At 41.2% G+C, this 25,951-nt stretch overlaps 1 protein-coding gene across 2 annotated transcripts in view; it reads right to left on the bottom strand.

Moving 5' to 3' along the window:
• Positions 1-4,430: 4,430 nt before the first annotated feature.
• The window catches only part of ENPEP (glutamyl aminopeptidase), a 38,399-nt gene continuing 16,878 nt past the window's right edge, over positions 4,431-25,951 (bottom strand). Inside the window, exons 6-20 of one of the 2 annotated variants that reach the window (XM_076336900.1) lie at positions 25,592-25,705; positions 23,752-23,886; positions 19,445-19,510; positions 17,992-18,057; positions 16,554-16,705; positions 12,724-12,803; positions 10,916-11,043; positions 10,746-10,801; positions 9,766-9,916; positions 8,948-9,021; positions 8,751-8,852; positions 8,471-8,641; positions 6,380-6,520; positions 5,597-5,675; positions 4,431-5,351 (exon numbers count right to left, since the gene is read on the bottom strand). In XM_076336900.1, the coding sequence (XP_076193015.1) occupies positions 5,202-5,351; positions 5,597-5,675; positions 6,380-6,520; positions 8,471-8,641; positions 8,751-8,852; positions 8,948-9,021; positions 9,766-9,916; positions 10,746-10,801; positions 10,916-11,043; positions 12,724-12,803; positions 16,554-16,705; positions 17,992-18,057; positions 19,445-19,510; positions 23,752-23,886; positions 25,592-25,705 (1,665 nt within the window). In that variant the 3' untranslated portion in view covers positions 4,431-5,201. The remainder of the gene's footprint in view (positions 5,352-5,596; positions 5,676-6,379; positions 6,521-8,470; positions 8,642-8,750; positions 8,853-8,947; positions 9,022-9,765; positions 9,917-10,745; positions 10,802-10,915; positions 11,044-12,723; positions 12,804-16,553; positions 16,706-17,991; positions 18,058-19,444; positions 19,511-23,751; positions 23,887-25,591; positions 25,706-25,951) is intronic. The other variant, XM_076336901.1, reaches the window with a different exon arrangement.

Genomic DNA, 25,951 nt, shown 5'->3' with positions numbered 1-25,951 from the left:
GCCCACCAGACACCTGGAAAATCTGCTTCTTAGACTGCCACAGCAACTCTTTTGGCTCATAAGAACTTGACCTACGGCTTAACACCTTTTTTGCCATAATATTGTGCAACTTTTGCTCTGGCTAATAGCTACGTTGACTACCCTCCAGAGAGCATCCTGCAGTTTGGTTTTAGGCTCCCTCTTTGCGAAAGACAGAAAAAATACCCCCGAGTTGCAGACCTGCTAGAGGTATGAGCTCTGTAGCTCTGTGGTACGCAGTTCCTGGTTGGAGAGGCTTCTTTACCGACCTGTGGTGCATGAATGCATTCGACAGCAGGCAATACAGAGAGGGAACTCTGGAATGGCAGAACCTCATGACGTGTGCTTGGCCTTGCACTCCTTGGAAGAAACCGTATCAGTGACCAGTCTCTTGTTCACTGCAAACAATTTAAAAAATTCAGAAGTGCTGAAAGGATATTTAGAGGTCACCTGGCCATTTCATCCATCTCCAAAGGAAAAAGAACATTGATGGTTTAAGCTAGGATGAAGGTTGTATGGTGGATATCACATATATAACTGCAACATCTATTTCAAATTAACTTTTGATTCTTACTAAGAATAATGACCCTGTATCCCAGCCTTCCTTTTGAAGAGTTAGACTCCAGTCCTCTCTCATGCCTGGATCTCTTCCTTTCCCTGACTGCCTGGTTCTTGAGACCATCCGTACACATTGCTTCAGCATCAAGCCACCAGCAAGCAGATATCAGCTCGATAGCAATCTCTGGACATCAGTTTGTGAAGAAGAGAGGGTTGATATGACAAGGTTTTCTGTGGGTGAGGGATTATTGAAACAACTAATGAGTGCTACTTAAGAATGGTGTCTCTCAGATACTATGTCATAGTCATGTTTTTCAGGATTTGCTCTTCCCTCACAACTCTTTAGAATATATGCTGGGAAGCCAGAAACTCTCAGACTTATCTGAACCAAATGCATTTCAGATGCTTTTATAAATAGATTTGTGTTTTTTTTCTGAAGCACATCTTGGAAAAGTTCAGATATCCGGGCAGCCATATGAGCCACTGTAGTACCTGTAAGCTGGAGAACATTTCCTTAGTCTCATATAGCTATATCTTTCTGTACCAGTTTTCCACATACAGGCATACATTCAGCTGCCATAGGTGTGGATGTGAAATTGGAATACCTCCAGGTCAACTGGCTTCTGCCTAAACACTTGGGAAAGCAAACACAACCTTGTTTGACTAACTTTCGTAATTGGATACGTATAACACAAGATGAAGTTTTAATCTGGCAGTATGGTATTGCTGCTGATAGTGACGGGATGAGGTCCTATCCTTCTGACCCTGTTTAGCTAGTCTCTCCTGTGCCTATCACAAGCTAACTTTTTCCCTTTCACCTTGAGTCCCAAAAGCTGCTGGAAGGTGCCATCACCCAAAATGATGGTAGCCAAGAAATGGCACTGGTCATTGTGGGAAGACTGGAGGGATACTTCCTAAACATGTCCTATTTCAACAGTAAGACATACCATATGTATATGGCATTTTTTTTATGTCTGCGTGCTTTGTAGCTGCCTTAACTCCTGTTTTAGAAACTGACTCAGTTGGGGAGTTGTAGACGCCTCGGTATTTGCATTGGTGCTATTCATTTTTTGTTCTGTGCAGTAATACAATGTTTTCAGTTATTTCTTTACCTGAATCATCAAGATAAAGCATTTTCATGCGCCTATCAGGTTTACAGCCTCCTGGGGCCCACGGGCTCAGGCTCTATAGGACGCACAGCTGTGACTGATATGAGAAGGATTTGCAGAGCTAGTGTAAGGCAACACTGCAACAGTCACAAGTGGCCCCTCTTTAACTCCACCACATCGCACTTTGATTACTCAAAGTGTTTCTCTACCTCACTGCGTGCAATAGCTTTTGCTATGGTACAATAGGAAAAGCAGAGCCTCAAAAAGCTGTGTGGATCTAAGGGGCCAGCCGGTTCTGCACTCCCTCACTTGGCTTTATCAGTGGAAATTCCTTCCTTGCTGATCGAATGACCGAGGGAAAATTATCTCTTTTTAAAACAGTTCACATTTCTTTGGATTCAGTTTCAAATTGGCATTCTTAAGCTTATCACAGACCATTTGTAAATGCACTAGTTCCTGACCGAAAGATTTAGCATGTACCAGATTTGTTATCCGTCTAGGACAAACAGTCTGAAAGAGGCACATGCCATACAGTACATTCTCCATGAGCCATTTAAAGGTAGCAAGAGCACTGCATAATCTAGAGAACATTATTTAAAATTGACAGAACCTTTACCCTACCATAAAAGCAGCCTTCTTCTGGGGCTTTTGGATTTACTTCTGTGTTCACCTACCCACTTAAGGTCGGTGTAGAAATCCAGCTAACCTTTCTGTAACATCAAAAGTATCCAAGCATGAGCCAAATGTCTCTCTGATCCAGTGTGGCTCAGGCACAAAAGCTGCACATGGTCCCTTCCTGAACAGAGCAAGAATCAAATGACAGGCGGCAATTGCCTGGTTCACTACTTTAAATCCCCTTCTCTTCTCCATTCACTCAGGGTCACAAGCCCAGTAGTTGTTCTTGTCCTTGGCTTCTTGCTCTCTCTTTGCCTTGGTGGTATTTTTCAGTTGTTTCTCTCTGACCTTTTTTTATTTTTTCTACTACAGCGATACACAATACTACCAATATATGCCTTGTCTTGAACAGGGTATGTTTGTGGGATTTGGATGAAGGTTGCTTTTGCTATATCTTTCCAGCACTATAGAAAATCTTCATTACTTCTGTTTTCCTTGATGAAAGCCTAGTACTTTACGTAACAATGTTGGCAAGTCTGCTCCTACCCAGTGGTAGTAGGGGCTACATGTAGCAAAGGATAGAAATCTCTTAAAGTAACTCCTTAATCTTGTATCATTCCCATAGTGCCCATGCCTCATTCTTTTCTTCCTACAGCAAATTGTGGCAGAAGCCTATGAATGGTTAGAGGATCAGTTTTTTCTGCCAAATTTCATTAAATCTTCTCTGAAAGGGAAAGCAACTGAGCTATGTGCTTGAACATCTTCATATCGGTGTTGCATTGTTACATGGCCAGCTGTAGTTAAAAACTTTCAATTAAAACACACAGCACCGGCAGTGCACAGAAAATTTTCCTGAGCTGATCATACTCTTATATAGTCACAGTGATACAACACACTGATAGTCAGTATTACAGTGCAGTGCTATCAAACCTGTTCATGATTCTATGACCTTGAAACCAAGAGAGCTGTTGTTTGGCTTCTGCTCCTTCAGTTCACTCATCAAAACTGTAAAATTGTGAAGGTGGGTTGACATGTGTCCTACTGAGCAGGCAGCTGCTCAAGGACAGCCTGCTCCCCGTGTGCTGAGCTGCTGGTACTTTGGGTGTGGGCAGCAGCTTCACTCTCACTGTCCTCTGTGTGTGAATCTGAGCAAGAAGAAAAACTGGAAGAAATTGCCTGGCCCTTTGCCACCTCTTTACTGTAAAGAGCAGCTGGTATCTGTGGCAAGTTGTAACCACTGTTAGTCAAAATCCTGACATGTTTTGTTCGCAGGAGGCAAATGACTGACATTTTCCCTTGATAGGACAACTGACTTGGTCACTAGATTTGTCTGGGCTTGTCACAGCTATTTGGGAAGAGGCCCAAAACAGTACCAGCCCTGAATTTCCTGGGGGAGTGGGTAAAGTGTTTCCATCTGGGACTACATAAGCTTCTCTGGAGCCCTCTGTGCCATACCAACAAGGCCCAGAGGCAGGCAGAGCCTGTACCCCAGGATTTCTGTACATTAGAGCCATCTCCTCAACATCTCTAGCTTTCCCTTTGAATAGCATTGCAGGATGAAGGGAAGAGAAGTGCTTTTCCATGCTTCTGTCCTCCCATTTTGCTGCAGAGTTTCCCAGAAGCTGTGCCTAATCTCTCCAAGGGCTACTCACTGTGAGATGCTCCATGGTCCTGCTCCCAGGGCATCCAGATGGGGACCGGCCCTAGCTGGTTCCCTTCTGCTGTGCCTTTCCACTCTGGAGACTAGGGAGAAGGCAAGGAGGATGGGGCTGATGCTCATGTCTGCTGCCCGTATGGTGTCCAAGGCACCCCAGCTTCCAGCTTGGGAGGGGCAGGCAGAGTGGCCCTGCTGCCTTCTCCAGCATCATAGTGGCAGAGGGACTTGGGACTGAGAGTTGTTTCTTTGCCGCCTGTATTTCTGCAGTAGACTGAATTGCAGCAGTGGGACTCATCTGCCCCCTCTGTCTGAATTTGCCAATTTTTTTTGTATTTTCACAGAGGAGATAATAGATTTTTCCCCCTCAAAAGTCACTGAAGCTATGTGTACGGCAGCTATGTAACAACTGCTTTTCTATATGCCAGGCAGTTTTACCACTTTATTAGAAAGAGACTGAGATTTCCAGGTAGATTTTTAAATTTTATTTTCCCTAAGAAAAGAGACAGTAAATACCATATGTCTTATTTGCAGTAATGGCTGCCACAAGTTCTTCTTTTGAGAAGATTCAGAAATAAGACAAAAATAACCAAGAAAACCCCTACCCCAAGCTACAGAATCCCAACTAATAACATTGAAAAAGAAACTGATAATATTGATCCCTTATGTACTGATAGTTAAACTTCAAAAATCAATGGAAAGGGAAGCTTAACTGGCCTTTCTGTAGTATCAGAATGGAAAGCTAAATCCCAAATGTAGAATTTTTACAGCTACAAATATAGGGGACAATTTTCAGACAATGTTAAAATCAGTGCTTAATTCCCTTTCCTTCAGGAGAAAGCTCCTATGAGGTGCACTTGGAAAGGAATCCCTGAGTGTAGTAGATACACTTCTCTGCGAACCAAGTAGCTTTTCAGAGTGGTATGCGGAAGGAGTGAGACCAGCTTGATCAGCGAGGACCCCAGTTCTGCCATCACTTCTGCCTTGAGTAACTTTAAACATTTGTCCTGTTTGCTGAGGCAAATTCATCTCAAAATATAAAGCTATTCCTGCACACAAGTGCTGGCAGGGTCTGGGGTCAGCAACTACACAAATATTGCTCTGGCAGTGGTCTCCTGAGTGTTTGTAGAAAAAAATATTAGGCCTTGGTCCTCTAAGGTACCTAGGTGAGAAATCCACATTGCTAAATATCTCTGAGGATCTGAGTGCCCAGAATGAGTGCCTGGTATTTTTAACTAAGTAAGACTTTAAGGGCCTGGCTGTGCTTCTAGCCACATTCTTATTTCCTCCTTGTTTACTTTTAGCCATTCAATGTTGTTCTTCACCTGCTCAATTGACTGACTCCTGGGTAATTCTCCTGCTCCAGCATTAGGATATTTCTCAAAGAAATTTTCCATCTGGAAAAGAGAGAGAAAAAGAATTGACGTAAGTAACACTGCTATTGGGCAAGTGGCTTTTTACAGGGACCTGGTCAAGGGCAGTTTTGGCTGGGAGAGATATTTAAGCTCAGGCTAGTAGCACTGGGGTACTTTTACAGTAACTCATACTGCTTTACACATTTAGAGGATAAAAAGTCAAGTTTCCTGGCCAGTAGATTGTTAAATATATTGACTTAAAACCAAGAGAAGTGCTGTCACCATACCTGCCAAAGCTGGAGCTCAGTGTTGAAGGCTTGGGTAATAGTTATTATTCGACCAAGGTTTCTGTCATTGATAGTGAATCTAGAAAAACAATTTAATATATGATGTTTGATGCAAAACTGTTAAAAAAGAAAAGGCACAAGTAATTATATGAAGCTTAAACATTAAACTGTGCCACAATAAAACAGATGCACTCATGTTTCAGCATTTTTGGAAATACTTGAAAAATAGTACTCCTATACAATATCTGTGCTGTTCTCAAATATGTTTACTAATGGAGTGATCTCTTCTGGGGGATTTTTTTTTTTAATTAATGACTTATTGTCTCATGCTGGAAATTAGGTGCATTGCTGTTCAGCAATACAAATGCCGTCCAGTTCACAGCTCTAGGCTTGCAGGTATGCTTTGCTTCTGTGCCCTCACCAAGTGCTTAGAAAGGAGAAGGAAGGAGAGAGAAGTGACTCAAATAGGGAGGAGCAAACCTAAAAGGTTTGCTATTACTTCCACTGCTCGTCTGTACATCTGCTGCCTGCTGCTACCATTAGAAGGAATTAAAAAAAATTCTATACACTGTCTTCTTGTTATGAAATCAATAGAAAGAGTGGAGACATGACTGACTAGTTTCCATGCAATAACCCTATTTCTATGGCCTTGGTAGAACGTTCTATACTTTTTAATCACCATTTATTGGTAGCGATCATTTAGGGAAAGGATGGGTTTCAAGTTAGCAGCAAAGTACTTTTTCACAGCAGGTGGATATAATTGCGATGAGTTCATTAGCATACCTGTCAGCTAAGCGCTGCCAGTTAAGTCGTATCCAGTCCCAGGCCATTGTTTTCCCATAGGTGTTATACGAGATGTATCTTAGGACTGTGAACACATCTTGGCTTTTGATGAGGCTGGTGTTGTAAATATATTTCAGATACCTAAGGGAAATGCCATAAGAATCAATGAGAGCCTTTCATGAAACACCATGGAAAGCAAATAATAAGTTAACAATTTTGGTGTAGACTTAACTGATGATTATGAGAAATAATGCAATAATAATATCGATATTTCTCAAGTATTTGCCGCCACAGTCTACAGCCCACTTCCAAGCAGGAATATTATTTTTGTCTACAGCATTTTAAAGGTGAAGTACACTGATCTAAAACATAAGTATTTGTTGATAACTGTGTCAAGAGATAGTTGTATTGAAAGAAATCTAAACAGTTAGGCATCTCTTTAGAAAGTAAGTAGGGTTTATGTCTCTAAGTTACTTGAAAATAGCCCAAACCCATTATTATTCCTATATTTTAATCAAGTAATGAAAACAAGATTGGATCAATCAGTAGGCCAGCCTGTTTGGGTAGCCAAGCACCAAAAAAGTAGTAGTCCAAGCTATAAAGATCTTATAGGGACCATGAGTACACACGCAGGTGTCTTGCTCACACTGAAATCTGTGCTGTGTGTTCCAAAAGTCTTATCCACACAAAATGAAAATTCATTTGGGCATAGCATGCCTGCAAGTGCTGCAGTTATACTTCCAGTTACACCAAAAATAGTTTTGACTGACAGAGTGGAGGGATCCCTCAGCACACACGTTTGCAGGGAGATGAGTAGCGTGGTCATGGCTTCACAGCAGCAGCTGCAGAAGAACACGCTTAAGCTGTTGTGTGCTGAGATTAAGGATTGTCTTCTTTTTTCCCATATGTGAGGGACAATTTTCTCAATCTGTTTGCTCTTTTCCCCTTCCTTGTTATTTTAATAGTAAATTAAGAGACAAGTTCTCCCTGCTTTAGGGGGGATTTTTTATTTTCTGCAAACAGAGGCTGATCTAGCTAATTAATTCATGTCTTAATCATGTCAGCGATTAGTTATTGAATGACTTTAGATTATGGCTGTTGTGGTCACAAGAATTTAGGAATACAGCTGCCTCCTATCACTATTTTAATTACTTTAACTCTTATATTTACCCTTCCTGAACCTCCTATACTTCCTTGTTTCATCTTGTTTAAACTTGGAACTCTTCCAGGCAGAGACTGCTCTATCTTATGATGTTTAGATAGGGCTCCAGCAAAGTGGTGAATGTCCCTGGTGAAGATGTTTGCCTGCATCTCTGCTACATGATACAATTACATGCAAAGTTATCAGATAAGCTTAAAGGAGCTAGTGTGTCTATGCAAAGCGGCAGCCTGAGGAGATGCTCGCCCAGTCTGACAGCTGGACCAGCCTGGGGCAGTATCCAGACTCCCCATTACTGCCATGGTGGCATGAATATATCATTTCTGGTTCTAGCTCAAGTACCTCCGCACAGCACTTCAAGGAGCATTGCAACTTCACACAGATGCCTTCATAGGACTGTTAGTAACAATTGTTCAAGGTTGGTTGCCTAATTTTGGCTATTTAGAAGGTAGACATCTAGTCTAAGCAAACTCCCTCTGTAGCCAATGGAGGGTGACTGGCAACACCCAAAAGCAAATCTTCCCATTGATTTTAAGCCCCTTTCCTGGTCTGGGATTAACAGTGCTCTGGAGGTCCTGCCTCCCTTCACTGATTATAGAGGAAACATAGAAGACTAATTTTCTCCTGATGCTTAACTATTAGGCAGCTAGAATTACACAGGGTGAAGGCACCGTTGGAAGAGCTGAAGGCTGTTGACTGTGTGCAGAAACTACCATGTGTTCAACATCTTTCCACTAAAGGAGCAAGGCTTTTTTTTCTACTATAGTACAATCTCAGAGCGGGGGTGTTAGATAACTAGTCTTGAAAATGTGTTGCATTCTTCATGCTGTAATCTGACAAAAATGACAGCACAGGAGAGAGGCGAGGGGAATGAGCAAATGGTGACCAGTTGCTTCTATAGGGAAAGAAAAATCTTTGTGTGTTTAAACCACCTGTCCAAAAGGGTGATGTTCTTCACTGATGCCAGGCCATACAGCAGCTTTTCTTTTTCTTGTGCTAATGAAGTTTCTTGGTATTTCTTGAACATGTAATTCCACGATGACTCATTGCCTGAGTTCTGCATTCCATAGCGATATACCAGGAGTCGGAGATTTGCAGGAATACTAAAATAAAGAAACAGTACTTGAATATTCTTCCCCCTTTCCTGCTTGAGATCTGTGACCAAGTCACATGCTGTGTTCTTCACCAGCCATGAAAGCTGCGAGCACTCACGTTTTCCCTTGTAGCCATTGCTCGAATAGTTGAGAAGCGTTGTTCAAAGATTCTGTGTCATCCATACTGCAGGCAAAGTCTAGAACAGACGCGCGAAGAAGCCTTTAAAAGAGAGGGAGAGAGAGATATTTTCCTACTGCTTAGCATCTTTGAATCCATCAGTAATATGAGAAGGAAAAAAAGAAAGATTGTTCAACCTCTCCAAATGGCCTCCAGAATCATTCCAGTGCAGTTGATCCACAATGGGTTTTACCAGGTGGCGAAAATATTCCTGAGGTAGAAAAAGGGGGTTGGTTACTTGTGTAGATTTCTTTAAATAATAATATATTTGTGTTCATAGTTTATTCTCCTTCATTTTTCCCAGAACTAGCATCTCTTAAACAAAAAGTAACACAAACACGCACATGCATAATCTTTCAAGATCACCACAGCATGCCAAGTCTGAATGCTTGCAATACTGATGCGCAGATAGGACGAAGGCAACCTGCTTCTCTTCAGCCTTGTCTGTGCTCCCAAATGAAGGTTGGGGTACAGCAAGGACGCACTGCCATAACTGTTTTCCAGAGATAATGCTGAGTTCAGGACATACTTATTTTAGTGACCATTAAATCATGTTCAGCATGTTAGGTCAACTAACAAACCTGCTCACCGCCACATTGAGTTATAGCCATCCTTCGTGCTGAGGACAGGTGTCAGAGATTTTGCTGCCCTATACATACTTTACTGGATGCAGGACAGCCTTGACTAACAAATGTCTGTACTGTGACTTATGGTGATGGATTACAAGAATAATTAGGCATAATTTCTTTCCTCCAAGTGCATAGGCCTGAATTGAGAATCCAGGTAATTGAGAGATCAGTACTAAGCAGTTTTCGGCACTTTTTTTAAGAGTACAGTAAAAAAAAGTAAATACTGATAGCTCAGCAACATTAAACTTCAATATTATTGCTGTTACAGATCCTGAACTGTCAGATCCAGTGGTCCCATGCACGAATGCTTTTTTTTGCTTCATCACCTGAAACCGGGGATAGAGATTTGTATCATCTTCAAGCATGTTTGCGAGGTAAGTTACAGATGATATAACTCTATGCCAAGGTAAATAGTGTGTTTCATTTGTTAGGTATTTTGTGAGCTCCAGGGGAACAGAGTAGTTCACGAGTCCAGGTCTGTGGAAGGAGAAAACATAACTTCTGTTATTTTAATTAATTTGAAGAACTTGCTTCTTTAAAGATATTAGAACACTATTTACTTAGAAGGTCTGAAATAATAAATTTTGGGAGGGGGAAAGTGGTCTGGAATGTAACTTGGGAGGTGTTTTCCAAAAAGACCACTGAGGATCACTGTCGGTCAACGCCTAGCCGCAGGATCTCTCACTGCCGTGAGGAGGCTGCTCACATTGTGCAGCAGCCCAGTGTGCCCAGAAGTGGGTAGCCCTCAACTGACTACATTAACTCCTGTCACACAAAAAGAAATTGCTAGCTCTGGAGACATCCTGAAAGGCAGAGGAGATTCAGACTTATAGGCTGTCACAGAAGGTCGCCTAAAGTTTATCTGTGTCAGCATGGTTGGATGCAAGAGCTAGAAGTTTCCAAGCAAGTTTCTAAACAAGATAGCTGACGTGGTAACTTCCTAATGCCACACAATGCATTGCAGGCATGCCTCTGATTTTCTGGACACCTAACTTCTTCTGGAGTACTTCTGTTATTGTTACTTACATGGCAAAAACACCCCTTTCTAAGACCTGTGCAATTAAAGCCCTCTTTTTTTCTGCTGCTGAACTGAAGGGGAGCATTTCTCTTGACTGCATTGGTACTGCAAGTTGCCGATGAATACTTGAATTTGCCCCTTTTGGAGGACAACACAAGCCAATAAACAATTAAGACTTGTAACAAATTGAGAAATTTTCTTTCAACCACCTGAGTTGAGTTAATTCTAATTAATAGGCAATGGAAAGTGAAAAACTTGTGTTGAAATCTCTGCGGGGAATTAGTTTACCTTGCTAAAGAAAAGGCATCATCCAAAATCCCTGCGCGGTCAGCAGGTGAAAAATCCTGTGTGAAAAGAGGAAAAGAGTGATCAAGAATACATAGATTATTTGCAGAAAAAACAGCCTCTACAGACCTCTATAAGAGACCCACCAGACAGGTTAATGTTATGACACTCACTTTGTGGTTGCTGACCAGAAGAGTGCTTAACCTGGCCCAGCTTTGACTATCATAATTCACCCGATAGAATCCAATGTGGTCTGGATTAATGTTTGCAAAAGTATTAGGAGGCGATGCTATTATAATTCCTGCAAAACAAACAAACAGTGATCGGTTTGTGCATCTTCTATGACACAGAACTCACTGGAGATTTCTTGACTGCAAAAGTAATATTTGGTTTTAATGAATATCAAAATAAGATCCAAACCTTAATTTTATTTATTTTTTAAACGGCTGTGAGTAAAGATGAGTTATTATAGACTTCAATGAATGCCAGCACTTGTCTTAGAATAATGAACTGTGGTAATTACTTGCGCCAGCTAGTTTGTTAAATTTAAAATGGAGATCATTGTGATTAGGGTGAGGATGGTGAAAATTAGTGTCATTGCAAAAAGTAAAAAATTGCAAAGAAACAGTTCTTGCAAATATCTCTTTTAAAAGGTTTTTCACCCTCATGATTACTATTAGTTTTAAAGTTATCATATTTTATCCTCCATTTGTTTCATTTTTCAGTTTATTTCAACTAACTTTTTAAGGGTTTTCTTCCCTGTACTCTTCTCTGATTCAATTTTTGTAGCTATAGATAAAGGAATTACAAAACAGGCTGAGACTTTACTCAAGCACTCATGTTTAAGGAATTTCCCATTTAAAATGAATCCTTGAAAAATGTTCCTTTCTCAGAAGCTTGGCCTGGTCCAGTTGGTGGTGCTAGTTATGAAAGTTTTCCTATTGCCCATTGAAAGCAGTGGTCTTCAATCTGTGGTTTGCGGGTGGCTGGAGTTAAAAGCACTTTTCTGTTTGGATGACCCATACAAGGTATTTCAAAATGCATTTTTTCCCTAGAGTTGCTGTTTGCCCTACTAGCCAAGATTTTTACGGATTTAGAAATAAGCACCTAATCATGTCTTTGCAGGCTTTGTCAAGTTAATAGCCCCCTGCAGCCCACCGTAACATCATGTGGAAGTTAGAGAAGGTAAATTTCTTTGTGTTAATCTCTGATTGTATCATGACAAGACTTTTTTGTTTGCTTTTGCATGGATATTAAAACCAACCATGTAAAAAAAAAGTGCAGAACAAAAGACAAATTACATTTTAAATAGGTAATATTCAAACAAGTACAAGAAGAGAAGAGCTGATGGTGATATTTCTGAAATTCCAACACGTGATGAAATTTAAAACATCAAAAAGTCAGTAATGTTTTTCTTTTTTTTCCCCATTTTTTCCTCATTTTTGGCCACTAGAGTTGTAGAATAAGAAACCCAGATTTGACTGCATCATAGAACAATCGTCAAAAATAGCCATGTAGGTATTTCCTCATTCCTGAAATCAGCATTAGAAAACTTGTTTAATCATTTGTAGCTCTTTTTCTTAAACTGAACTCAGATTACCAGTTTACCATGCCACAGATGCGTTCATCAGCCTCCCACTTCACCTCTTTTCTTAGGCTTGACAAAGGGCATATCTAAGTCCCATTGACTTTAGTATGTCATAATTAAGAGTATGCTTAGATGCTTCCTTGAATAGGACTGGATTTAAACACATGCTTAAGCACTTTACTGAATTGGGCCTAAATTGACATAATGTGTGTATAGGGGAAATAATAATCTTATTGCAGAAATGACTACTAACTTCAGCACAACCAAGCTGTGTGCTGGTTCCCGGATCTGAAAACTGAAAAGCATGAAAGTTAATTCTGTATTTTATTTCTTGTTAAGGACATTGAAAAGCTTTATCCATTCATTATTCTTAAAAGAGAAGGGGAAGATTACCTGCAGAATCTGACGTGTTGTAGAAAGTATAATTTGTTGAATTCCCAAGTCTCCATTTCACTGGTATACTCCATTTGTAACTGAAATTATTTAAAGGGAAAGAGAATCAAATGACATTTGAAACCAAATGCTAAAAATAAATCTCCAATGTATCTTTTTATTTGGTTTAATGCTTACATCTTGTTTTATGAAGCCAACTGTGTGCTTATCTACATATAAATTTACCAAATATCCCTTGAAACAAAACATAGCGTTTTACCAATAGCTGTTGTTTATGTTATAAAGATGTTTCTGTGCTATGATACTCTATTCAGGCAACAAAATGTCAGGTATCGGTGTGGTATGATTGGGGCAGTTATATTCCCTGAAAAGGAAAATAAAAAGCGTGAAGTGTCTGAGCATGTTCATGCTCTAGAGATGGGGAATAGCAGTAGCTTGTCTTAATACTTTGTATTTATGAATAGTTCTCAAAATGCCTTTGGTGGACTGAGCAAGGGAATGGAGTAAGATTTTGTCCAGTGTCCGATGTTGATGTATTAGTCAAGTTAATATGGTACTGTGTTAATTACATGCCTAAAGTTAAGTCTGAAAGCTGCACAATTTATCTGGTTCTTTTTTTTTTTTTTTAAATCAATGGAACTGCTAGGGCCATGTCCTTCTGAATGCAGTCTTCACCTCTTGGTATATGCTGAAGAGGGCAATAATTACCCATAATCAGAGAGAGATCACGTGAATGAATTTCCATTGTGCTATACTGTGTAGCTTATTACCACAGCTCTGGAATATGCAGCCCTGCTAATCAGTATCTTCATGTCATGTCATGTCAGATAATAATCTAGCAGGGTACAAAGCAATTAATTTAGTAAAAGGTGATTATATGTGGATGGTTGGTGTCGCTGTTAATGTTGATGTGTCTAGGGCTTTGTGCAGACACCAGTTAATCTTTGCAATGCTGACTTGAAAGAAGTGGTTACGTATTATGAAACCTTTTTTACAGATGGGAAAACTGAAAGAGCTTAAGCAACCACTGTGATACAGTCAGTAGGATCTCTTGCCTTTTCCAGCCTATTTTCCTTCTCCAAGACTACCCTAGTTCCTCCATTATAAAGCACTGGGAGACAAATGTGACCTTACCTCTTGCTTTTCAATTCCTTGATTACTTTCAGTGGGTAGGTACAGGCTCCTCAGCCCAGGACAAAGCTGAGACATTTGGGCTGGAAGGGAGCCATGGCACAGCCTGACCAAGACCGTGACCAGGCAGTCAGGGAAGTAGGACGGCAGAGCATGCCGTGAGCGTACCTGCACAGCCACCTGCATAGGGCTGCTAAAATTATTAAGCCCTTTTGAACAGTCAATAGCTGTTCCATGTTATCATATTACGGTCCATCCCAGGGAGATTTTTCTTCTATCTTAAACCCCCTGGTGACCAGCACTACAGGAAAACCTGGGTCGTCTTTACAACCTTGGATTAAGTGAATGGTCATTAACTTCCAGAAAATACCAAAATGAAGGCTATGGTATCTCCTGCTGCCTCCAGGAAGAAAGATCAGCTATTGTTTTGTATCTTCTAAACAAAAATATCTTAACAGATTTATACAGATTTTTTACTAGGTCTCTTATGGAGCTTACTGCCATGGAATTTAGAGAGGTTATTGTTTGGCCAGAAGCCCCAGTATTGTGTTTCCCCAAGAGAAAGCCCATAAAAGATTTTTTTTTAAACCCTGGTTTTGTAAATGCATTTAATGAGGGGGATTTTATTTAGTTTTCTTTATATGTTCCTGAGATTACATACATAAATACTTTTCCTGAGCATAAGATATAATAGCTGTGTCCTGTTAACTGTGCATATTGAGGACGTGTTCCTGACATGCTATGCTGTAGTTACATATTTGCCCAGCAGCACTATTTTAAGAGCACAAGTTTTTGAACTTCCATTTCTTTTGAGTGCCAGCAGGCAGGAGAGGACTCTTTCAAGCCAAACAAGCTTGAAACAAGCAGGCAGCTCAGGAGAGTATCCCTGCAGGGTTCAGAGAATAAAGCATACACAAGGCTTGGAGTTTTCACTGCTTAAATCAAAACCCCGCACCCGGACATGAAATAAGCCAGTCCCATCTGGGGTAGGATCTCTTCAGGAGCTTCCTCATCCCCATCTGTGAGGGTGGAAAGTGGAGGTATTGATTTTCAGCAGATTGACTTCTAGGCAAGGGAGTAAGTCTGTTCCAGGATAGATGATATAAGCATTATAATATATATTACTGCATTTTATTTTAAAGTAATTTATAAACCCCACATATTTAGAAACAAATTCCCCTCTCACTTTGGGAATAGCAGGGGCAGTGCACAGCTCAGCTTCTTGACAGGTTAAGGTAGAACAGGGCTGGGATTTCTACCCAAGAAATGACAAATGGCAATGTACTGTAAGTCTTGAAGCCATGCAAAAGTGAGATTCCTGAGTCTGCTACCTCAGAGCATAGTGCAATAAGTCAAAATTTTCAACACAAAGAAGTATTTTTTCCTGAATAGTCTGTAACACCAGCCTTCAGATGGCACAGTGCTGTAGTTTGCAGCTAGAGTTGCTTCAAAAGCCTGCAAACTTTTCTGCTTATATGTTGGGAGAAATACAATGTTGCAAATACACGGGTTATTATCTCATCTCAACTCTTTTGATGCTTATCCAAAACTGCCAATACCATGGGCCTTCTCATTGCTCAAGTTTTTTCTTTTTAATCAGAATGAAATAAAGTGACCACAACTGTTTCTTCATTTTCTCCTTGTTCTTGCTCTTTGTATTAAAATAACTGGTAGAAGCTAATGGAAAATTGCATTTGGGTAGATTTAGTTCTGGTTCATACAGGCAAGTTTTATTGGTTTAGTTGATTGGGCGAGTTCAAGGAACGAAACCTTCCTAATATAGGTTTACTTGAATCTCTTTCACTGAAATGTTAGCAAAGTCATATTGCCTCAAAATTTGGGCTGGCTAAGAATATACACAATGCCAGCTCTGAACAGTTATTCAACTGGTTAATGTCATGGTGCAGCCAAGCCGTTTTTCTGTGCAGGTCCACCAACCCACAGGTAGGGTTCATCTCCCCTCAGGTTAGTCATCTGTTAATTAAGAAATATGCTCATATACAGTATCCCACCTGTCTTGAATAGGGTAGATGAACGTCTGCAGCTGGCTGTCTGGCCACATGAGAGCCCAAGATGGCTAGCTTTGACTAGATAACTATCTTTTAGATGGGTAAAATTAAGCAATACCATCCTGAGTTAAATAGGAAAAAATAGCTCTTGATGAGGATTAATAACATTTATACATGACTAGCTATTTCACAGTAACTCACATTTTTAAGACATGTAGAGAAGACCCTGTATTGTATGCGAAGACGCTGTGATGTATTATAGATCCTATACCATATAGGAAAAGGAATAAACTATTATGGTCTAAAACACCTGGATCATGGTATCTGATTTCTGGACAGAGACAATTTTGTGTCAGTTTTCCTTAGTCTGGCAGATTATAATTTGCAGTGGTTCAACGGATGACTTGCAACCATCTGAGCTGTCTGTGTGTGGAAATAAGATTTTCCGAGAGACCCTGTCCAATTTTACTCTGCTGTGTTTGAGAAAGAAACCCTGAGACAAAGGGCTGATGGTGTCCTAAATTTGAAATATTTGTATCTAACTTCCTGCTGGTTTCTTTTTAAAAACAGATGCTGAGAGTAAGTTTAGCAAGAATGGGTATAACACTGCCTACGTGTTATGTCAGTTGAAGAGAGTATCTGTACAGTATTTCTGCCTGTTTTGGATAGACATTTACAGCAGGAACTTACCCAAGATCAGAAGGAGGATGAGAAGCATTTGCATTAGGATCCAAGAGAAAACGTTTCTGTGTGAATACTGAATTACTTCCCATCTCCAAAACAGGGTAGCCCATCTGCCTAGTCCATGTGTCCATGACTTCCTTCACAGGTTTATTACTTGCCTATGAATGATGAGAGAAGGTTGCAGTGAAAAAGCAAATTCAGTCCAAAAAGGGAAAAAAATAAATATCTCTGATATTGAGAGGAAGAAGAGCAGAAAGGGGTAGAGGAAAGAGCAGGTTCAGCACAAAAAATACTCCATTAAATACTTTTATGGTGTCTGTCATTGAAAGTAGGAATGAGCTGGAAACTTGAACATGGACAGAGGAAATGAGAAGTATGTGGGCAAGAGACTGGCCAGTAACATGGACAAGAAATACTGAGGAACCTTTGAGGCCTCTTGCATGCTCTAAGATCTTTCAATTTTTTCTGAGGAAATAACCGAACAGGACAGAAAGGACATAAAGAGACTTCTCAAAGCCCGAAGGCTCCTTGCAGCATGCCCTGTTTTGAGTGTGAAGGAGGAGCCAGTATTAACCACCAGCAGCTACACTAATGTAAAATTTGATCCATTCTGTTGACTGTGAGCTTCTGTCCTAGAGACTGAAGCTGGAGAAAGCTGCCACTGCCTCCCCAGGATGCCACCTGTGAAGGAAGGGAGCTAGGGTCACTGTTTCCTTCTTCAGATGAGGTAGATCACATGAAGATGCAGAGCACCAGTGAAAGAGCAGGAAGAAGCCCTGCTGAGCGGGAAAAAGTCTGGGAGCAAGGAGAAGATGGGAACTTGAAAGGAGACACAAAAGTGCAACTTCGGCTGTGTGAGCGTTCGCAGTGGTGCAAGGAAAGGAAATATTATCGGGGAAGAACCTGGTAGTATGCAGGTGGGCTTTTGGGGGTAATGAGATAGATGGAAAGAAACAGCCCAGCCTCAAGGAAAAGGAAAGATCAGAAAATCGTGGCACAGAGGATGACCCAGCTGAGACTCAGAAGCTAGAGACGGAGATAAGCACCAAAATTACTTGGGAATGGATACTGTTGAGAGCTTTCAAACAGCTGAATCTGGTTAGAGATAAGGGAGAGTATAGGGTGCATGTGTGTGGTGGATGAGGGATGTTTTCACCCATGAAATGAGTTCAAGTTGCGGGGGGAATGTTTCAGTAGCAGGCTGTTTGATAGCAAGGCCTCCTTTCTTGTTTCTTATTCCACTCCCACAGTCTTATGTCAAGAAATGAGGAAATAATATATATTTGCTAGAAATAAGATGTGTTGGAATATACTGGGAAGCTGCCTAGCTTGTGATCTCTCATTGACAGAAGAGCTACAGAATATAAAAAGTTTGGGAAACTGAAATGAGTGGGTGAGATATGAAACATTTATTAGCAAGGGTTTGGGTTGCTGCAGAACGTACCGCTTCCAGAGCTTCCCAAAATTGTTGTGTCTTGGCATTCTGGAAATGGTGTTTCTTCAAATATGCCTAGAGAGAGGTAGAAGACTGTGAAAATACTACCAGGTCTTTCTTCTTTGCCTATGAAAACAATACACATATTCAGTTGTACAGAGATACAGAGAGTACAGATCAGTTGTACAGAGTATCTATCCATGGGCGGTAGTCTTGTGAGTAGGTGGTCAAATGGATCATTATTCAGCTGATGAAGCTCCTTTGCTTTCCAAGGCATCCCGTAACGTTAAAAGTCAGCATTTTCCAGTGTGACTTGTTAGTATGAAATAAATTTGTACTCGAAGAGTTCTTTGTATTTTGTTTGAATGGACACCAGCATACCCTGTTGCAAATTTCTGTCTAATGTAAGAGGTTTAGAAGAAGGAAGCTATTTCAGGAGATTTCACTAGCTGTGGACTCAGAGTGGAAGTAGGAAAGTCTAGTCCCCTCTAAGCTGTGATCAAAATGACTATTACAAGGAATAATGGTATTCAGCTAAGTGTTTGCACCTCCTAAACACTATTCCTGTCCTGTGTCTTACCTGGCTGCTTAACGAGTGCTTTCCTACCCTGTTATCTCGATCCTGGTGATGTTTAGTCAGTAGATGGTGCTGTTTGTTTCACTGTTAGCCACAGCTACCTACTTTAATGTTCTTGAAGGCTCTGAGTAGAGAGGAAGTATTAGTCTCTTGTGGACAAGGTAGCTGTATTTTGATATTTGATGTCCTGATTGAATATATGAAAGGGAAAATAAAGGAAAATACAACTGTCTTGTAGCAGCCCACAAATGTGCTCTCCATGAGGCAGGGAGGTAAGAAAAAATGTGGTAAACCTGCACTGCAGCTCTTCAGAGACGACAGATGTTGGTTCAGAGGAAAGAGCAGATAACCTTCCTCTTTCTGGGAGGGCTCCTTTCTCCCATTTTTTCTTTCCATAATTTTGTAGCATCACATTTTTTCCTCCATGAGAAAGGACTATGAACTGTGCCATACCTCGGCTCTCTAGGGCTGGGTGTCCCTGCATCAGGGCATGGATGATCTTATGCCTGTAAGTGTCCCTGCATAGCAGGCTTGGGTGGATTGGAGGATTGTGGCCATATGAAGCTGCGGAGATAATTTACAGCTGAATGAGGGGATCCTAGCTGACAACAGAATAACAGTGGGGTGGAGGAGGTTTCTCCACTAAAAGCTGTCATGAATTTAGGTCCTCACTGGCAGGCTATCAAATCTTAATGCAGTTCACATTCCTGCTTCAGTGGGAGCATGGAACTTCTTCCCCTTGACATTGTCCACTCAGTACTGAAATGCATTAAATACTTTTGTTACTAATACCAGGATCTCTGGTATTAACTTTTTGAATAATGGCTTTGCTACTGTCACACGAGGATGGGCTGCATTTCTGGCATGTTTTGGTGCCACCCTTACCTGACAGCCTTTCTGGAAGAGGTCTGGTGTAATCCAGTCTCGAAGCATCCTGAGGATCGATGCACCCTGAGGACAAAGGGAAAGGGGAGAAGGTCATTCCACGCTGCTCTAACAGTGGCTTTCCGTTCATCTAAAAAGCAACATGTGAACGAATATTTTATAAGGCAAAAATAGAAACCATCCATCTGACTAAGGAAGTGGTTTTTCTAATTCCTTCATGGCATGGCATGCCTGCCTACCGGAGCTTAATTCTGGATGTGAGCGTTGGTCTTTAGCTGTGATCAGACACCCATTTCCAAGTTCAGCTGTGCCAGTGGAAGGGCTCCCAAGCCCTGCTGCTGGGGATTACTGTCCTGCCACTCTACCAGTTTCTGTGAGTGGGGATCCCTGTTTCACTTTGAACAGGACAGGGGTGAGGGCAGCTGGGGAACTAGCCCTGTCCAGCAGCACAGCCTGATAGAGGAAGTGACTTCTGCTGAATGCCCAACAGGTAGGGAACTCCAAAAATGCTGCAAGTTTGGGGCTTTACATGTTGGGGATGCCATCTCAAGATTCAGAATGAGCTTTGCTGAGGACTGGTGTAAGAGCTTTGGCCTCTGAAGCAGGGTAGAATTGGGATCCGGGAAGTTACTTGGGTGTCACAGAAAAAAAACCAATTAGGACCTTGAAGGAAGAAAGAAACAAAGGGAAGACAGGAGAGAGAAGTAGAAGAGTCATGTGGAACAAAGAACAGGGTGGGCACAAAATGATGAAAAACAAAAGCAGTACAAACCCAATCTAAAACGCAAAATATGATTTTAGGATTAACATGTTTTCATTTTCCGAACTAAATCAAAGGGCAGCTGAGAGCCTAATGCTATGAATGGTTTAAAAATCCAGTTGTCCCATGAAAACAAGAGCGTTATTTGAATTCTCAGTAAATCTTGTCTCCCCTATTTACGTGTCTGAGAATAACAACTTGACTGCATGAGTCACAGCAGAGTGACTGTTTGAACAGATATGCCTCAAACTGCTTTCCGGACTATTGTTGCAGCATCAAGGTGGTCAGCAGATGACTCTTTTCTGACACAGTAATTTAACGTGTTTGCCATGAAATATGTTCAAAAACAACTCAGTAAAATTTAGGACAGATATCCATTAGGGGTAATCATAAGGCTGCTTATGATTAATGGTGATCATAAGGCCACGTGTATGCGCTAGGGTACTTCCGTTCCTCAACTTTGTCTATCATCAGCCACTTCTTATCTGATATCACCTCTCATAGACCATCCCCTTCCATTTATATTAAAAGTTAGAGTAGAAATACGCACTTGTGCATGCATTTGGGAACAGCGGAGATTTCTTTTGCTTTAAATTGCAATGTATAGTTAGCCCCTTGCATCTTCCACTGCTGCTTTTCAGTCTCTTCCCCCTACTCTTGTCATTCCTCTGTAGTCCATGGTGGAGTGCGTTTGAGAAAAACTCATCCTAACAAAGTCACTGGTTATAGGAACTCCAGTGTTTTAATAACTTTCCTTTCTTCAACTATTTGGGGAGGTTCAGGAAAGTGACCTTGATTTGAATAGCTGACTTTGCCCGGTGGGGATGTCGGGGGGAGTCTTTTATCAACACCCCCATAACTTCTCCTAGAGAGTTGTAGTAATTGCCAAGTATATGACAAGATTGTATGTGGCAGAAATGTGGAACATTTAATCCTAAACTTCTTTAGTTAGGAGGTTCCAAAAATGTGGGGGTCCAAAAGCAAATTTCTAGCAGAACTTATTTAAGTATGTTTTCTGAAAAGGTAATCAATATTTGAACTCCAAAACCAAAAAATCTCATTGTTACTTTAATAGAATCTTTCAAACTGAGAGAGAAGGTTACACTGGGAAAAAAGTGAGATGCAATTACTTTTTAAGAGCAGATTAAAAAAATTATATACATTAATTTTGTAGTCACCAGCTCTACTCTAGTACAGCTTTCCTAGGTGCATAATGCCCTACCGATCATACAGCAGTTAGAGGTTCCCTTACAGAATACACTGCAATGACTCCACAGACCCTTAGGCAATTCATCAGAGTTTTAGGATTGTATAAACCCTGTAATTGCTCTGGTAAAACTAACAAAGACCATTCCAAATTATGCTTTATTTGTTTAGTGATGAATATTATCATGAGGAGATTGTTTTTATAAGAAAAATGCAAAAGAGAAGCCAAAATAAAGCCAAAAAGAAACAAGTTAATTTTGTCATGCATTTATATATAAATACCAACAGTAATTTGAGCTAAATCTACATGAAGACTTTCTCATTCAAGCCAAATTATATCCCAAGCAGACTGTTCCCAAACAATGCCCAAGTCCTCAAGTGTTTTCGCTTAAAAAAAAAATGAGTTCATGTAGCAATTATCTAGGCACAAAGAGATGAGTATAAGCTAGGATTTTTTTTCTCCATTGTTTTTTCAGATCATGCAAAAGTATGTCTCTTGCTTAGCTCACCACTAAAATACATTTTGGTCCAGAGTATTTGATTTAGCTCTGTATGTTTCTTGACTTTTGTTAGTTTGATTTAAGAACAGTGTTACACAGTGCAGGTTTTCACATGGTTTATGATTTGACTGTGAGGCATTTATGATGCAATAAATACTGGTTGTATTGTTGGATAGGGGATTTAACAATTGAAAACAGAAAACTGATGGAAATGGATGGATCAAGTCTAGCCAATAAAAGTAATATCTACGGCTACAGACTCTAGCACAGCTAAAGCTAAAGTCAATGCAATACATACTTCACGTTTAGCTGATAATGGCAGCTTGGAGAGAAAGTAACAAGCAGGATTTAATGATGGTGGATTTTGTGTGTTCGGTGGAAACTTGTTATGGCATCAGATAGGAAACACTGACAGAGTCATACAAGAAGCTGTCAACACAAACATGGTGTATCAGGGTCAGAAGCAACATGGGAGATGGCTGGTTGAGGAGAGAGTGAGCAGAGTCCCAGCTCCTTCCTCACCTTGGTGGCATATGTGTTGGTGAGAGGGAAGAGGGACAGGGGTGTTTCCTCCTGTGTTTCTTCAGACTTGTCTCTTAATGCACTGAAAAAAATAACTAGAAGCAACAGTGTTGTCAGGATGCCTGAGTCAAGGGACTCCCTGGTTAGATACCAGGGAGTCTGGGGGAGACCTGCTTTGTTCTGTGTCTAAGGGTTGTCTAAGGACAAAATGGCTTTGGCTATATCTGATATGGAGGGACATGAGCCAGCTTCAGCCTCCTAGCCTGGATCCTGCTGACCACATCAAAGTGGCGACCCTCAGCACAGCTGCTGGCCTCTCTAATGCTCTGGACCTCAAAGCACTTTTCCACAAGTGCTGAGCTCCTGGCTGCCGCCCCACACAGCTAGTACTACCAGCGGCCGTGGGCTCAGGGAGGCCTCTGTGCGCCCTGGTCACAACAGCGGTTGGACAGCACCAGCATCCTGGCGTCTTGCTGCTCAGACAGACCCAGGGTATTCTTCCAGTCAGTTCCAGCTGGCTCCTGAGAGAGCCTTTATAGGCACAGGTCCCCACCGCCACTGACAGGGACAGCCCCAGGATGAGCAAAAATCTTGTCAAATACCTAATGGGATGTCCTCTACCACCTCCTGGGCTACAGACTACTGTACTCCAAGTCAGTCCTGAGCTCCACAACTCTCAGTGAAATGTGGAGCTAACTCATCTCCCAGTTTAGGGCCAATGCCAGTAGAGGCTGGTGTAGCCCATCTTTGCTAAGGCTTCTTGGGTGGCTGGGATACTGTGAGCAACATGAGACAAAAAGTTACTTTCCTGTTTTCACTGCTTGGTTCCCTGCCTTGCTTCCTCAAAATAGAAGTTATACTGCCCTGAAGGTGTGATGGGGAAGTGAGGGAGAGGACACCTGGACATCTGCCCTTCCATCATCTGCCCTTGCATTAGATTATGAGGCTTAACTGGGCTGCATCAGCACATGAGGTGATGGGAGAGGGATGTGCTTAGTATCTGGTTTAGGATAATTTTAAAACTGACAACTGTAGTGGCAGAAGCTGCTGACACTGTGATTTCCCTGCACCTCTGCATGCTGTGAGCAGGTTTGCATGGTGCACAGTGGCTGACCGAGGCTCTGGCTGCACTGCTCCTCTCACAGTTGCTTTTGACTGAATCATCACTGACAACAGTCGGGAACGTCCCAGAAAAAGGATCTGCACAGACACAGCCCAAGTGGGTTAGGAGTTATGATTACAAGCTCCCCTGACTTTTATCTCTTCTCCCAAGCCTCCACTTTCTTTGCATTCAAAGTCACAACAGGAGGATATCCTACCTTACTGTAGGATATCCCATCAAACACAGAGGTGATTTCAGCTGGAGATGACACGCTGACCACAATTGGGTGGGAAGACAGCAAAGAGTCATCCTTCATTACAGGAAGCACATCATCAATTAAAACCTGTTCAAGCTGAGAAAAAGAAGATGTTAGAATAGAGACAAAGGCAGGACTATACGCCTAACTTCACAAAACAAGTAACTTGAACTGCAGCTTCTCTAGGGGGAGGCAGTTGGAAATGGAATGAAATTTCACCTCCTCTAAAGAAGGACTTGCAAACTCTTACTTTATGTCTGAGAGGGGAGGGATACATTTTTTCCTTAATTAAGATAAATTGCCTTTTGCAAATCCTGTTTTCTTGTGTGTATCATAACACAAAAACCCCCACAGCAGGCAAAAAAAGGAGCCTGTATTACCAATTTCAGCAGTGTGACAATATCTGCAAAGCATTATGGGCTTCTCTTGCAAAAGTGGAGCTGGGGAGGAAGGGAAGGAGGGGGGAAGGAGGGAGGAAGGAGGCAGGGTTCCCCATCCCAAGGTTTATAATTTTTTTAAAGTGATTATAATTGTTTTAAAAGATTAAGTGGCCTGCAGTCAAAATCCCCTTACTTCCTAATCAATATTGACCAAAAAAGACTAAATTTCTATTTAATTTTCCTCTTCTAATACTCAATAGGATGCTAACACTGAAATGGCTTTGGATCTTAAATGAACATAGTGTCTAGATACAAAAAGGTCTTTTAAATTTTAGTCTCAGTAATTAAAATTTTTCTTATGTAGTTAGCACAACAGATCCTCTAGTTCAAACTGTAAAAGAAGTGACCTAGGAATGATTTTGTTCTCAGCCTCATATGACGTGGATGAGAAGAGAGGTTCATGGGGAGCGGGGAGGGAGGCAGGGGAAGCACTGAGTAGGCACTGCCTGCTTCTAAAGTCACTAGGCTCAGGGGCTAGCAGATTTTGACAACGGGCTCAACCTATGCAAAACCTGCTTCCTTCCACTGGCATATGTTATATACTTTCTAGTAGCCAGAATCTCATTACACCTGGACAGCTGGGGGAAATACGCCTGCTATGCGCCATCACATCTGTTTGGGAAGGGAGGAAGGAGAGAGCAAGAAACCTCCCTTTATTCACACACTGTTATTGTTCCTCAGAGTATAATGCATATTTAAGGCTACCCTCTTTGTCTGCAACCCCCTTAAAGTGACTGGAGTTGGTTTTGCTGCACAGTTAGTGCTGTGGGCCATCCACTATCACTACCTATTTTTGCGCTGTGCGGAGTAAAGGTTGTCTGAGTTGGAGCATTTAAAATGACACTTAAAATGTTGGCAGCAGCTGAATGGGGGATCTGATATTTTCCTTGACGAATAGCCCACGCTGTGGAGACAGGCCCAGGTTCCCAACCCTCACCAGGTCGGATAACGATCCTAAGACAAGTCCTGTGAAGAGACACTACAGCCCAACTAAATAAATAAAGGGGAATCTCCATCTTCCAGGGTTAGACCTTTAAACAACCTTGCAAAATTGCTAAGGCTCTGTCCAGAATGCACCTAGGTATTATTTGCCATAATAATAACCAAACACTTGACTCAGTTGCTAAAAAAGAATGACTCTTCCCTGCAGACTAAAACCTTGCAAAGTTTATTTTGACTAGTTTCAAACCATAACATAGGTAGGTGGAAAAGTTTAAACCAACTTTTTCTTTGTGTTGCACTGCACTATGTTAGTTTTCTATAGATATACTTCAAGTTTTCATCATCCTTGTCTAATTTTTACTCCCTTCCAAAATGGTCCCCCCAGCCCCACCAACCCTCCATAAGACAGAAATAATTACCATTTGCCAATCTGGTTCTGCAGCATTTACTCCCAGGAACTCAAAATAAGTGGCAAATCCTTCATTTAACCACAAGTCATCCCACCAGTCCATGGTCACAATATTTCCGAACCACTACAGTTGTAAACATTGAAAGATGTAGTGTTAGCTAAACGGTAAATGTACATTTCAGTATCTCACATCTCCACACAGAACATTCATTTGTTCACATTTCTTCCTGTTGCGAGATGAAAATTATCGTAATTCTGGGGTTTAAATAGGAATTCAGGCATCGCCTTGTGTTAAAACATCACTTTTATTATAAAATTGCACATTACTGGGGAGATTGCTAATGATTCATGTGCCACTGAAAATATTTTT

Source organism: Aptenodytes patagonicus, chromosome 4, assembly GCF_965638725.1.
Source record: "Aptenodytes patagonicus chromosome 4, bAptPat1.pri.cur, whole genome shotgun sequence".
Taxonomy (NCBI): domain Eukaryota; kingdom Metazoa; phylum Chordata; class Aves; order Sphenisciformes; family Spheniscidae; genus Aptenodytes; species Aptenodytes patagonicus.
Note: the sequence above shows the minus strand (reverse complement) of the source record. Positions and strands in the feature narration are given on the sequence as shown.